This window comes from Pagrus pagrus (genome assembly GCF_965226575.1).
Source record: "Pagrus pagrus genome assembly, chromosome: 23".
NCBI classification, from domain to species: Eukaryota; Metazoa; Chordata; class Actinopteri; order Spariformes; family Sparidae; genus Pagrus; species Pagrus pagrus.
The window spans coordinates 11,785,853-11,799,186 of NC_140205.1; the positions used below are offsets into that span (position 1 = coordinate 11,785,853).

The window sequence follows — 13,334 nt, forward strand, 5'->3', positions numbered from 1 at the left end:
TTCCCCCCCTCACACAGCCCTGTTGAAGATAATCACCCCAAGGATTGGTAAACTCTGTCAGAATAAAGACGACATGACGTCTAAATCCAGCAGAGGAAAGAAACATCGTTCGGACGTGATGTGCTTTCTGTATGTGATCTGTTGATCCCTGTTCATGGAGGTTATGAGCTTATGTGTGGGAATATCAATTCCCTGGTATGTTACCTTGACTGTAAAAAATAAAGCTCTCTCTCTCTCTCTCTCTCTGTGTCTATCTCTATCTATCTATCTATCTATCTATCTATCTATCTATCTATCTATCTATCTTTCTGTTTTATTTCAACTTAAAACAAGAAAGGTTTGAGTTTAGATCTTTGATTGATCAATGATTGATTGCAAATGGTGTAAGGGTGTAAGCATGTGTCCAAGAGAAACTGTTGAGGAGGGACCAACTTTGAATGTTGTGTTTATAAACCGACAAATCCCTCTCATTCTGCCTTTATTTATCTGGTTTTATAGACTTTATAGACAGTGACACGAGCTGCAGCTGAATCATCCAGTGGCCAGTCAAAGTACAAATGGAAACAAATTGAGCGTTACAACAAACCCTGCAATGCAATCTCCCCAAGGCACTTGTGTAGCATGCTTGGGATGGCTGTGTGTGTGTGCGCGTGTGTGACAGAGTCTGTCTGATGCGCTTTCTAAACGCTCATGACCCCACAGCTTTGGCCAATCTCTCCGACTCTTAAACGATTCAGACATCTGTCTCCGTTTCCCTTCTTTCTCTTCATCCCTCTTTCTTTTTGTATCTCTGAGTAATATGATTTTACTTTTCCTCATCTTTGATCCCTCTCTCTTGAATATTAGCTCGACTCTCTTCCTCCATCTTTACAGTTCGATGGTTGTACAAATCCCACCCTCCTCACTTTCTGTTTGCTAGATGTCGTTGACGTCGCATCATTCTGCACTCCCACACTCTCTGATTCACTCTCTCTTTGCTGCCTTTTTTCCCTTGTACGTCCACTCTTCCGGCCTCCTTTTCGTTTCTTCTAACTCCCTTTTCTTCCAGCCTGCCTCTCACCTCCTCTGTCTCCCTCCACCTATTCAGATTACTGGAGATTGATCACCGTCGGTTACTCCCGGTAAGGATCTGGGCGGTCACTGGCTCTCCACCAGGACCACAGTCACAGTCATAAATCTGTCTGAGGACAGCGAGCCGCGACACTGTGTGTATATGTGTGTGTGTGTGTTGTGAGCAGAAACCGATTTGTGAGTCAGGTGTATAGATTGTGCGTGTTCTTTATATACTCCTGAGGACCAAACGCAATCACAGGGAGACAAAAAAAAATGGATAAAGTTACTCAAAGTGAAGACATTTGCCATTCTTCACTTGTTAAAGGGGGCATTTTGAGGTCAGGACACATGGGTCTCTCTTTGGTCGAAGGTTGGAAGCTTGTGCGTGTCGGCGTGGGAGGATGGGTGAGTGTGAGAGATGGTGAATGTGTCGCAGATAATGTGAATGGGAGGCCTTGAGAGACATAGGTGCGTATGAATAGCGGCTTCAGTGACTACACCTGTGGATTCAATCTGTTCAGACCACGCAGCTCTGTCCTCCCAATAACACACTGCAGAATTCAGTACTAGGTTGCCGGCATAACCAATCCAGAAGTGCACTTAATCGTTACAGATCAGCTACGTTAGTAAAAACTACAAAGAAATATGAATTTGTGTGTTTTACAGGTACTCAAGATCATTTCAATAACCGTCAGCAAAATGCAGACTAGGCACACAGGTCACTCACAGAGGGTCAAAATTCCAATTATGTTATTTTATTAATTAATCAATAATAATTATAATATTTGTGATTCACTTCTGGGGAACATTGTGAGCTAAAGGCTTGTTTATTTTGCATTCAGTTTTGCTCCAAAGTTGGAGCTGACATTTGCCACTATACTTGGAGCAGATGAGAGCTGCACAGGTTCTTCACGATAGTGAAAAGTAACATTACATAGAAAAAACTTGTCTACTTCGGGTACTTCACCAGATTAATGTGTAAACATGGCTCTCACTAAGCTATTTTGTCTGCCAGCAGGCACGAAGTCTCACAAAATGTACCATTTATTAATGGTGATCATTAGAAAATGTTCAGTGTTCATATGTGACAGTATTTTCTGTTCATATGTTAAAATTTGATGTAAAAATGTGTAAATTCAAATTTATATGTGACATGAACATGTCAGATTTTAGTCAGCATTTCTTCTGGATGGGCTGGATTTTAAAGGTGCATGACTTAAAAATCTCTCAGCAGCAGATATCACTTAATATATAAGCGGAACTAATGAACAGAAAACTCGCTAAAATACGTCTCTGCGAAAGAACAAACATACTGAAAACACACATACTGTGAAAAAAAGACACTCGTGCTCAAGCGCGCGCACACAAACACACACACACACACACACACACACAGCGAGTGGGTTTGTGGGTAGCAGCGGGGCGGTTGATTCTTCCTCTGTTGGAGGCAGGAGATAACAAGCTGACCATATTTAAGACATCTGGAGAACAGGAAGAGGTGGCTCATGGGGAGAAAGAAAGAGAGATATAGATGAAGAGACAGAGAGAGGGGAGAAAGGAAAGAAAGAAAAGAGAAAGACAGGTCTTCTGTCTGTAGTGTCAGGCGGAGGAATGATGAGGCTGACACAGAGAGAGATAGCTGGAGAGAGGATGAACCCTGTGGTTAGGGCTTTACAACAAGCAGAGAGGCAGAGGGGAAGCGCGCGCACACACAAACACACACACACACACACACACACACACACACACACACACACACACACACACACACACAACCTTTCCCATTTCTGCAGGGTGCGGCAGAAGCTGTTTGGAGCCAGCAGCCTCTGCATGGTAGCATGACCTATTTCGAAACAATGCTTCCCTTGTCGGTGATGGTTAAGAATCCTTCTCTTGCTCTTTCTCGATTTATCTCTCACATTCTTATTCTGTGTCTCGCTGTCTGCCCGCATGTCCCCTATCTCTCGCTGCAACTTTCCCTTTCGATTTACATCTCTCCCTAGTTTTGCGTTTCTCCTCTGTCTGTTTTTCTTTTTTTTCTTTTCCCCCTCCTCTCCTCTTCCCTGCCCACCGTGACTCAGAGCTGTGTTGAGCATTCAGAGGAGAGGAGAGCAGTGTGAGGCACAGGACAGGAGCGCTAGGGAGGGGGAGAAAACAAAGAACAGGCTGTGGAAGGGACCAAACAAAAGTACATGGGAGGGAGAGAGAAGCAAAGTGAAGATGAGTGGGTGAGGACAGAAGTCTTTATTTGACATACTTACAGAGAACAGAAAGAGTTTTAGGTCTCCATGTGATATACTAGTATGCTGGGGTTTCATTGAACCATGAAGCTATGAGGAAATGTTGGATTTCTTTAAGATGAAGGTTATGCACCCATTCCTTGTTGTAAGAGCACAGACTGTACCAACAGGCTTTCCATTATATTCTGCTGGACTGTGACTCATCTGTTGATCTTACTGTATCAAACAGTAATGTATTGAAACTGACCCAGGAAGAGGCAACTATAGATGCTGTTTCAACTCCTCAAAGGTGGATTATAGTACCCTGAACACATACTGGTCACATATCTGACAAGAGCACATACCGAAGGAACAATCACAAAACATATAACTGCAGGAACAATGAGTCAAAGAGAAGATGATTGTGGGAGTTCATTGGGAATCTTAGCCGAAGGTCAACTTGCTTGCTTTTCCAGAGCTTTCAACCACTTAACGGTGCACACCTTCACATCTTTGCCGGTATACTCTAGAGACAGGACCAACCCCAGAGAGGACAACATCTCTAAATAACTCTATATTGCTGAATGGCCCTTGACAAGAGGCTTAATGAAGAGCAGAAGCAGACAAGATCAGCTGGCTGTGAACACCAGACCAAGACTGGTCACAGCACTGACTGGCTCATGCTTCACTCTCTCTCTGAGCTCATAACCACAATCCGAAACGTATCTTTCCAAGTCGATCTGTTTCTGTTTACGAACGTAACTACAGTGATTGCGTATTCGGGCCGGAGCGCTGCCAAAAATATGGTTGAACCACACAGTACTGTGCCAAAACACAGTCCACACACTGCCGGGGGCCGAGGCTACCGCTCGGCTCCTTCTCTGCTTTCACTACGCAGCCTGTGTAGACATGGGATCAATCTCATTTCCAATTTTTATCCTTACCCCTCATTTTAGAGTGCCCCCTTGCCCCTGAGAAGAGAGTTACAAGGGGGAGTGGTTGAAATCTCCTCCTGTGAAATGAGACAACCCCTGTAGTTAATAGCGTTCATGTGAACAGATTGGCATTTATCTGGTGGAGATAGAAAAGCATGGATGCTTGCAATTCATTCCTGCTATCAATCAAGTCAAAAAGAACACTGCTTCATTACTTGGCCATTAGCAATACTTCACAGTACTAATTTTAGCAACTTGTGCTTCTACCCTGCCAGCCTGCACTGATATTAGAGGAGTGGTACCAACAGCAGCAGCTTGCTAGTTAGTTACCAAGACATCAGAAATCCAGTAGCACTGTTTGATGCTTGTTATAAAGAAAAGGAACATAATACATTGAAATGACAGAAAGTTCCCAAAGCCCTCAGTTTGAAGTGTGCCTCTGACAACCTCCACTAAATGTTAGGGGCAAGGGGCGTATCTGGATTGGGCCATAGTGTCAGACTTTAAAATGGGGGATTGAAATGTCTGGAAACAAGCTAGGCAAAATTTGAAACGCTCCAACAGAGACATGTTTAACCATAGTGACCCTGACAAGAAGCACCAAGGCACACTTGGTGGAAGATTCAAAGCCCCCCTCCAGAGTGTTTTGGTATTTTTATATTACATTATAAAAATATTTCACTTTTTTCGGAGTCCTTTCCTGGCAAAGTTGATGAGCCACACCGTTGGCCAAATATGTTTTCACTTAATTTCGAGCTCAAAGTAACATAATATGAGCAGTTGTCAAACGTATGACTAGAATCTGGGAGTCATATGACATCCAGTGTGGCATCTTTAAGAAACAGGGGCAGTGCGTAGTGTGTGAGTGGTTAAGCAAGAGAAAGAAAGATAGGTGTGGTGGTTGCTGTCAACCGGAGCAGAGAGGAAAGTAAACTCTGCATCTGTTCAAGACACAAGAAGAGCTTCTATTTGCTGCTAATATTCATGCTGCTTGTCCATGTTAATATCAATGCTATCGCTAATCCATGCTAGTGATGTTTATATTGCTAGAAAGGCAGTGTGGTTGCTGTGGTAATAACTAGGTATGACCATTAACCACGCCCCCATTCTCTGTTTGAGAGGGCGCGTCGATCGTTAGACTGGAAGCCCAGCTGACTGGAGGGCGGCTTTGACCTCAAAGGACATCAGATGTTCTGCAGTACGTGTGCTGATGCTCAGTATCTAAGAGGGACTATCGGGAGTTGTGCTACAGTATGGTACACAAACTAACGCAGCAGTTTATTAAATAGCATTAGACCACTGACAATACTGAAGAATGATGAAGGAGAGCATGATGGCCATTTGATGACAAAGTTAATCATAATGCGAGTCATGTTGTCATCTAACCTCCCACTAACTTCACGTAGCCCCTTCCCTTTCTCCCCCGTCAGAAACCAAACCTATGCCCTCGGCGGAGCTCTCCTCATTAAAGCCCCATCAGCGAGTCACATCATTACCTGTTTATTCCTTTCACTCGTCTCTCCCCTCCCTCTCCTCTGCTCTCTCTGTAAGCCAGCCAGCTGCCGCACACTCCAGAGGATATTCCAATTAGAAACAACATACACAGACACACAAGTGTGCACTGGTGGATATTCCAATTAAACACAACACGCCAGACAAACACACTCCAACGCAAACACACAAGAAGTCGCCGGTGGACGTTCTAATTAGCCGAACAAACATGGCGTGGACGCTGCTCAGCCCGACCAGTAAGACGCTTCGGCACGTCAGATAACGAACACACACACACACACGGACGCATGCACACACGGATACACTCATATAAAGTCATAGAAACACACTCAAACAACTTCTGCAGCCACGCAGAATGCATGCCTGAACACACCCTGAAGTGCTATGATGACTGGGGAACACAAAATAACAATAATAATTTTTAAAAAACTTCACTAAAGTCACTATAAACTTCCTGCATCAGTAACCACTCCAAAACATCCCGAGCTTTTTGAGGATTCTCAAAAAAAAATAAATAAATAAACAAATAAATAAAAGGGAGCGAAAGGGAAAAAAACTATGAAACATCCAGCGAGAGTATGATTTCCCTGATGTGTGATTAGACGCGATCACTTTGATGTCAGCTCTTTGCTATGCGACAGAGGCGGGCGCCCGCCTTGAAAGGAAAATGGGCTGAGACGCAACGAGAGGGAGAAATGAAAATTGCCTGAATGACACTCCAAAACAGGGCCGACTATAAGAGTCATGTAGAGGAGGATGACACAGTGGGACAGAATATTGATATTTGACATTGTGTGGAGCGACTGGCGTGCACTCTCAAGGACACGATTTGTTTGTTGCCGAACATCAATGTGATTAATTTCTTTCCATAGCAGCTTTGGATTCGTATCTCGGCAGTGAATGTGTATGTTTACGTGCATATCGTGTTATAAGTCAAGGCTGTGAATGATGCAGTGCTATCTATCTGCTCACCACCACCACCGCTGCTTATCGTCCCACTGTATGTGCGCATCTACAGTACACAATGGTTTAGCACTGTGATGTACAACCTGTGACATGTGCATTCAAAGACCAGCCATGAGTCTCAATGACTGAGTGTTTAAGTGTTCTATTGTTAAAACCAGATCAGTCACGCTATCACGAAATGGAATCAATGAACAGCTGCTGCTTGAGCTCAGGCTAAGACAGTGGTTTACTATGTGTATTGTTATGAATCAGATTAGCTGTGTGAGTGTGGTATGTTCATGACTCGTTAACCATCTGATTCAAAGTGGCAAGGTGAAAGGACGTCTTTTCTACGTTGTCACATACTCAGTCCATTCCCAAAGGCAGCCTCCTGAAATCAACTGATAGCTACTTGTGACTCCTCATCCTTATGGCAGTGATTTTTCACTTCTTAGATTGTTTTATTTGAAGGATTTAGAGGCCTGAGGGAAGTGAATGCACCCAGCATCAAAATACAAAATTCTTGTACTATATCCTTGTTTATCCATTTTATCATTTCTAGATGATGTTAGCCTCCGGCTGTCTGTAGCAATCAATGCTACTTGCACCTTGGGTGATGTAGGTAACATAGCAAATAGTTTTTGGTGCCTAAATTGATCCAAATTACAAAAACTGAACATAATAATTATAAAATAAACTTATAAGTCAACTAAGTCTAAAGATAATAATATTGATTCCAGGTTTTAGGCAGGAGACGAATCTAGGTTTACTTCGTGAAAGTCCTGCGTCTGACCCCTAACCTTCTCCCAACTGCTGCTGCCTTCATTGGTCGGGTTGGTTAGGTTTGGGCATGAGAAGTGAGATCGGTTAGAGATGGAGTGAGAATATCAGGCCACTAGAGAGTTGATCGAGCCGGCCAACTTCTGGTTTAGGACCGGGCTAACTTGAATGGGGATAAAATAATTTAATCATGCAGCTCTTCTAGACTTTCCGAATTTTATTCGAGACAAACAGATTGGGTTTTTTTCACCCTTATCGTTTAACTTGCAACCTCTTTGGCAATGTTTGGGAGCCACTGCCCTCAGGGATTCAAGTATGTTTATGTGTCAATATGGTTGCCAACAAACCACAATGCACATGCAGATAAAGCACTGTGAATTCATACCGAGCCTATCCGTATCCTATAAAAAGGGCTTCCCACACACACACGGACACACACCACCTTGTGAAAGTTACATCGCTCTCACATCATACAGCCATCAATAATTGACAAAAGGTAGGAGGAATAAGCTCGACAGTACAACCCTCTAAAAGCCTGGACCATGGATCCAGTCAATCAGCCAGACAGAAAATCCTCTTGTACTCACGGAGGATTGTCGGGAGATTTTAGACTCAAAGACATTAGTATAGCTCCAATTGAAACACATATCTATCTCTCAGTGCCAAGAGATGCCGTTTTGATCTCCAAAAAAGTCGTCAGGGGATGAAAGGGAGAGGAGACTTCATGGCACAGCAATACATGCAAATTTATGACTCGAAAAGGTGATTCCAAAACTTAATAATGCTGCAAAACGGTCTCAGGAGAGCAGAAAGCCCATAATGCACACCATCACCACCCACTTGTCAGCAAATTGTTCTTATACAAGATGTTTCACACAAATATACATACATATCAGTATCACACAAGCACACACACACACGTGAAACACACAAATCCATCTTTCCTGCAGACTGCGATGTCTCTAAGGAAAATTGCTTTAAATCCCAAACAGGTCATACACAGGGTAATCCAACAGATAGACGCATCGTCTCATCCTCTCTGCAGACACAGAAATCCTTAAGATGATGAGGATGAAGTACAGACATATGTAGTATACTCACACTCTCTGTAGACTGTAGTTTACAAAGAAAGTGTTACAAGCAGCAGTTTAAGTATTGTAGCAGGCTATAGTGGGAGTGACACACGAACATACCCTCTCTGCAGACTGCGACGTGCCGAAGAAGATGGGTATGAACGCCAGCCAGATGATGCAGGTGGTGTACATGGTAAATCCGATGGGCTTGGCTTCGTTGAAGGTTTCAGGCACGCCTCGCGTCTTGATGGCGTAAACCGTGCACGTCACCATCAGCAGGATGGAGTAACCCAGGGAGCAAATGAGGGACAGGTCCGAGATGTCGCACTTGAGGACGCCGCGCGCCGCCAAGGGATCCTGGGTCCGCTGCTCGCCGTAATCCACGACCGTGTGGGGAGGGTCCACCGCGAACCAGACGAAGACCCCGAGCAGCTGGATGGAGATGAGCGAGAAGGTGATGACGAGCTGGGAGGCTGGAGAGATGAACCTGGGGAGGAGAGGATTGTTTTTAGCTAATAGAAGCCTGTTTGATTTCCCTTAAGCCACTTCAGATATCTCTATGCCACAAAAACAATCTACATGGATAAACAGTGTGACAGGCAAGAGTAGAAATACGTATTTTGGATTTTTGGGAGAACTGTCCCTTTAAATTCCTATACAGGCAGCCATACACGCTACCACCAACATACATTCCCACAAGAGTTGGAGGGGGATCTAGGAAAAGGTAATGATAGGATTTCAGGGTGGAGAGAGAGGAGCAGTGTCAGTAGCCCATAGCGCTGGGTAGAGGAAATGTAATGATCATCCAGGATGGCAGGGAGATAAAACGGGGGCAAATAATACCAGAAAACAACGGCTAGACTTTCACTCACACCCTTTGTGAAGAAACAACCTGCTCACTCAAGCTCCCAGGCTCAAAGGAGGCTTACTGCCAGACAACCTGAATGCACAACACACACTGAACCCTCTCTTCAGACAGTCACTGTACGTATGTATGCCCTCGCCTCTATTATGTTGCAGTAGCTGTCGAGCGCATTCACTGTAATTTGCTTGCTAAATGCTAAATCATTTAGTATTTCCTGGAAAACAAGCTAGAAATATGGAAATCCTAATTATCATAAAATAGCAGTGCAACAACGGTAACTCTTACAGCTGGATGGTGCTGAAGAAAAAAAACAAAAAACAGATGACCATCTGGGTAGCAGGGACATGAACCAGAGTATTATTAAATACTGCATTAACATTTTAGCCACTTCGTTCGCGCGGAGTCACTCACACTGAGTGCAAACAGTACAATAGGTGAGTGTGAGTTCATGACTCTCATAAATAATGGATGAAAAATAAATGATGAATAATGATTGCAAGCAGCTCAGTAAGGAAGAAGTGGAGGTTAGGTCTTCCTGTGAGTACACACTTACAGCGACCTTTCATTGCTACTACACTCATCGAAACCTACGCACACTGAACCCACAGAGGACCGACAGGCAGTTTGTGTACCTGGGTGCTGTTACAGACTTCTTCCCTTGCTCAAAGATGCGGTGTATCCTGTTGGTCTTGGTGAGCAGCGCTGCGTAGCTGAAACACATCCCCAGGCCCAGGAAAATCCTCCTGAACGAGCACACGCCCACGTCGGGCGTCGCGATCATCAGGAACGTGATGGCGTAGCACAGGAAGATTCCTGTCAGCAGCACGTAGCTCATCTCACGCCCCGACGCCCGCACGATGGGCGTGTCGTTGTACCGGACGAAGGTGACGATGACGAAAGAGGTGGCGATGATCCCCAGCATGGAGATGAAGACGGGGACGACGGCCCAGGGGGAGTGCCACTCCAGCTTGATGATCGGGATGGGGACGCAGCCGGTGCGGTTGGTATCGGGTCGCATCTCGTATGGACACAGCTCACATGTGAACTCTGATGCCTGCGAAGAGACAGTTAAGATAAGCTAACTTTGTCTTTAAACGAGCCCTGAGGTCTTCTGTAAGGTTGTGATGTCACAAATAAACAGTCACCGCCCTCAGCCACGCCCCAGCACAGCTGTGGTTGCAAATACACGGGCACAGACGATGCTCAAACAAGGTGAGTGGAGCCTGCTCAGGCCTGTTAAAGCTGACCAATCAGAGCTGGGCTTTTTGGGAGCGTTCAGACAGAGGGTGAATAGAGGTGCTGCAGCAGTAGACAGTAAAAAATGAAAATTAAAGCATGAAAACAATAAACAGCTCATTTACAGGCTCGGTGTAATGTGGGACCTTTAAGCCGTATATTGATCAAGCTAATTTCTTCCTCTCGTAAGATCCATTAAGGAGTATTAACTGTGAACATGGACTGTATTAACAAAGACGAGTTGTCAATTTTATGGTCAAGCAGTGCTTTGGGCCTCAGACTTTTTCAATAGCCTCCGAATGATCAGTGATGCTTTCTGTAACTCAGCTTTCTTTGGGTTGTTTGAAAAATGTTTTCATGACAGATGGAGTCAACAGAAATAGAGCCACACATCGAAAAAGAAGTCAAGTCAGATCTAGCGAGGGCCAGCTGAAGGCGAATCTGGAAGGGCCAAGTCGCAATCTGATATATGTCTGCAAATCAATTTGCATAAGTGCAGTTGCATAACATTTTAAAACCCAAACTCTGAATAGAGTTTTGCTTTCATTCAAAGACACGTCAACAGCTGATTAATTTACCAGGCAGTCGAGGCACAACTGTTGTGTGTCATCCATCTCTGTAAACTGACTGGTTAATATAAAAAAAAACACACATTTACACATTTTTGTACACTTGCTCTTTAGTTCACTTTCTTGTTTTTGTCACGCTGCTATACTATTTTCCATTCTGCTAAGATCCCAGATCTATAATAAATGTGTCAACAGATTATGGATTTTACAGCAAATGCATGTATCTGCAAAATGAGTATTGATTGCTCGCTCTGACAAGCATCGCCTGCTGCAGTTAGGGCTGGTATTTTTCTTTTTTTTCCTTTATTGCATCCTAAACGAGGGAAGTCTTTGCGCGTTCACTCGCTCATGGATTTTTCAAACTTAATAAGAAGGATGGTGTGCTGCCAAATTGCCCCCCACTGTAATATAATTAACATGGGGAATGCATCTTTATAATGTGTGCTTTCCCCTCACCTCAAATTATGTACTTTCATTTGCTATAATGGCGTCTGAAGGGTTCCTCCTTGTATATGTAAATCTAAAAATTGGCCACATACTGTACATGTAAGTGGCTCAGTTTTCTGATTGCCTGAAATTAGCTGAAACAAAAAACCCTGATCACCACTTAGGGGAGTAAGCAGGCGACAGATGTCAGACAGAACACGCATTCAATATGTTCATAATGTCACAAAAGTGCGATCATTGCAAACACATGCTGTATATATGAGACATAAGTAGGACTGATGGAGCCTTTAAATTGTTAAGCAGGTGAGGACATTCAACCAAGTGTAGATATTTGGTCAAAATCCATATTTTTATCACATTTCTATTGACCGAGCAATTGTAAACAAGAGAACTGCTTAGGCGAAGTGCTCTTGAGCTTTCTTTTGCTTTCCAGACAACAATCAAGCTTATTTACCGACAGAAATCCCTTTTCATTTGGTGTGACTTTACAGAAACAAGAAAAGCAGAATTGATTTTTTTTTTTCATTGATGAAAAAAGTCAATATTTAGGTTTACTATAATTCTGCAAAATGACTTTCTCATTGATTGCCAGAATGCAACACTGGGATGTATCACACTGGACTGTGACTTGTTTCAACAAGTTCAATTTAAGTTTAAGAACTGTTTTGGACCATTACGAACACACTGTAAAGCTTATTTCGCATCCATATTGGAAAAATAAGAGTACAAAGGGTATGAAGGCGATCTGAGTCTGAGACTTACCTGCATACAATATATAATTACTTACAACGTTAACTCCAATCCATTCAGTTTTGTCAAAAAGGTCTGAAATTCCAATTACTGAATTGAAACTAAACTAATTATTGAACTGAACTATTGAAACCTGACAGCTTTAACAGTGCATGTTAACTATTCACTTAATTATCTATTATTGAGTGACAATAATAAAATAAAAAAATAATGTTTGTTATACGTATTTTGCTGCATGCAACATGAGCATCATGGCTCTTCCTGAATTATTTTCATTTCAAACTGAGTTACACACTACGACCTACACTTCAGTTTTAAGTCTTGACAGGCAGTTCTGGGAAACAACCAGAAACAGCAACAAGAGAAAGATGTGGGACAGCTATGGAGACCCAAATGTTCAACATCACAGGGAAAGGTGCACTTCTAACTGTGCCGACAGTAAGCGCTGGTGGCCTGGATTTGTACCTGATAGTGGTACCCCTCACAGCGCTCACAGTGCCAGCAGCACGGCACACCTTTGACCACCTTCTTCCTTTCGCCCGTACGGCACGGGATGCTGCATACAGAGGGTGGGAGAGATGGGTCACCCGACTTCCAACGCATGGCCTCGACCTAGGAGAGGAGAGGAGAGGAGAGGAGAGGAGACAAATGGCAAATGTAGATTTTATTCGTTTTTTCATCTTCATTGCAACAGAACAAACATGAGATAATTTGTGTATTCAGGTGGCAAAACAAAACATTCCCACCTTATTGAGGGATATTAAGTGACGAAAAGATTGGCAGCCATCTGCTGGAGCTGACATTACGTTGTGTTAACAGTCCTTTAACGCACAGTTTCTCTGTACCTGCAGAAAGTGTGTCTTAGGGGCAACTTGCAGAGCAATTAGCAGGAGCAGATCCTCTGATCGTTTTCCTGAGCGCCGCCGGGCACAAAACTAACACCAGCTAGT

At 43.6% G+C, this 13,334-nt stretch overlaps 1 protein-coding gene across 6 annotated transcripts in view; it reads right to left on the bottom strand.

The window, feature by feature from the left end:
- The window catches only part of grm8a (glutamate receptor, metabotropic 8a), a 251,995-nt gene that overhangs the window by 16,119 nt on the left and 222,542 nt on the right, over positions 1-13,334 (bottom strand). For all 6 annotated transcript variants that reach the window (XM_084345622.1, XM_084345621.1, XM_084345623.1 and 3 more), the window contains 3 exons: positions 12,850-12,996; positions 10,015-10,436; positions 8,638-9,004 (listed from right to left, as the gene is read on the bottom strand). In XM_084345622.1, coding sequence (XP_084201748.1) covers positions 8,638-9,004; positions 10,015-10,436; positions 12,850-12,996 — 936 coding nt within the window. The remainder of the gene's footprint in view (positions 1-8,637; positions 9,005-10,014; positions 10,437-12,849; positions 12,997-13,334) is intronic.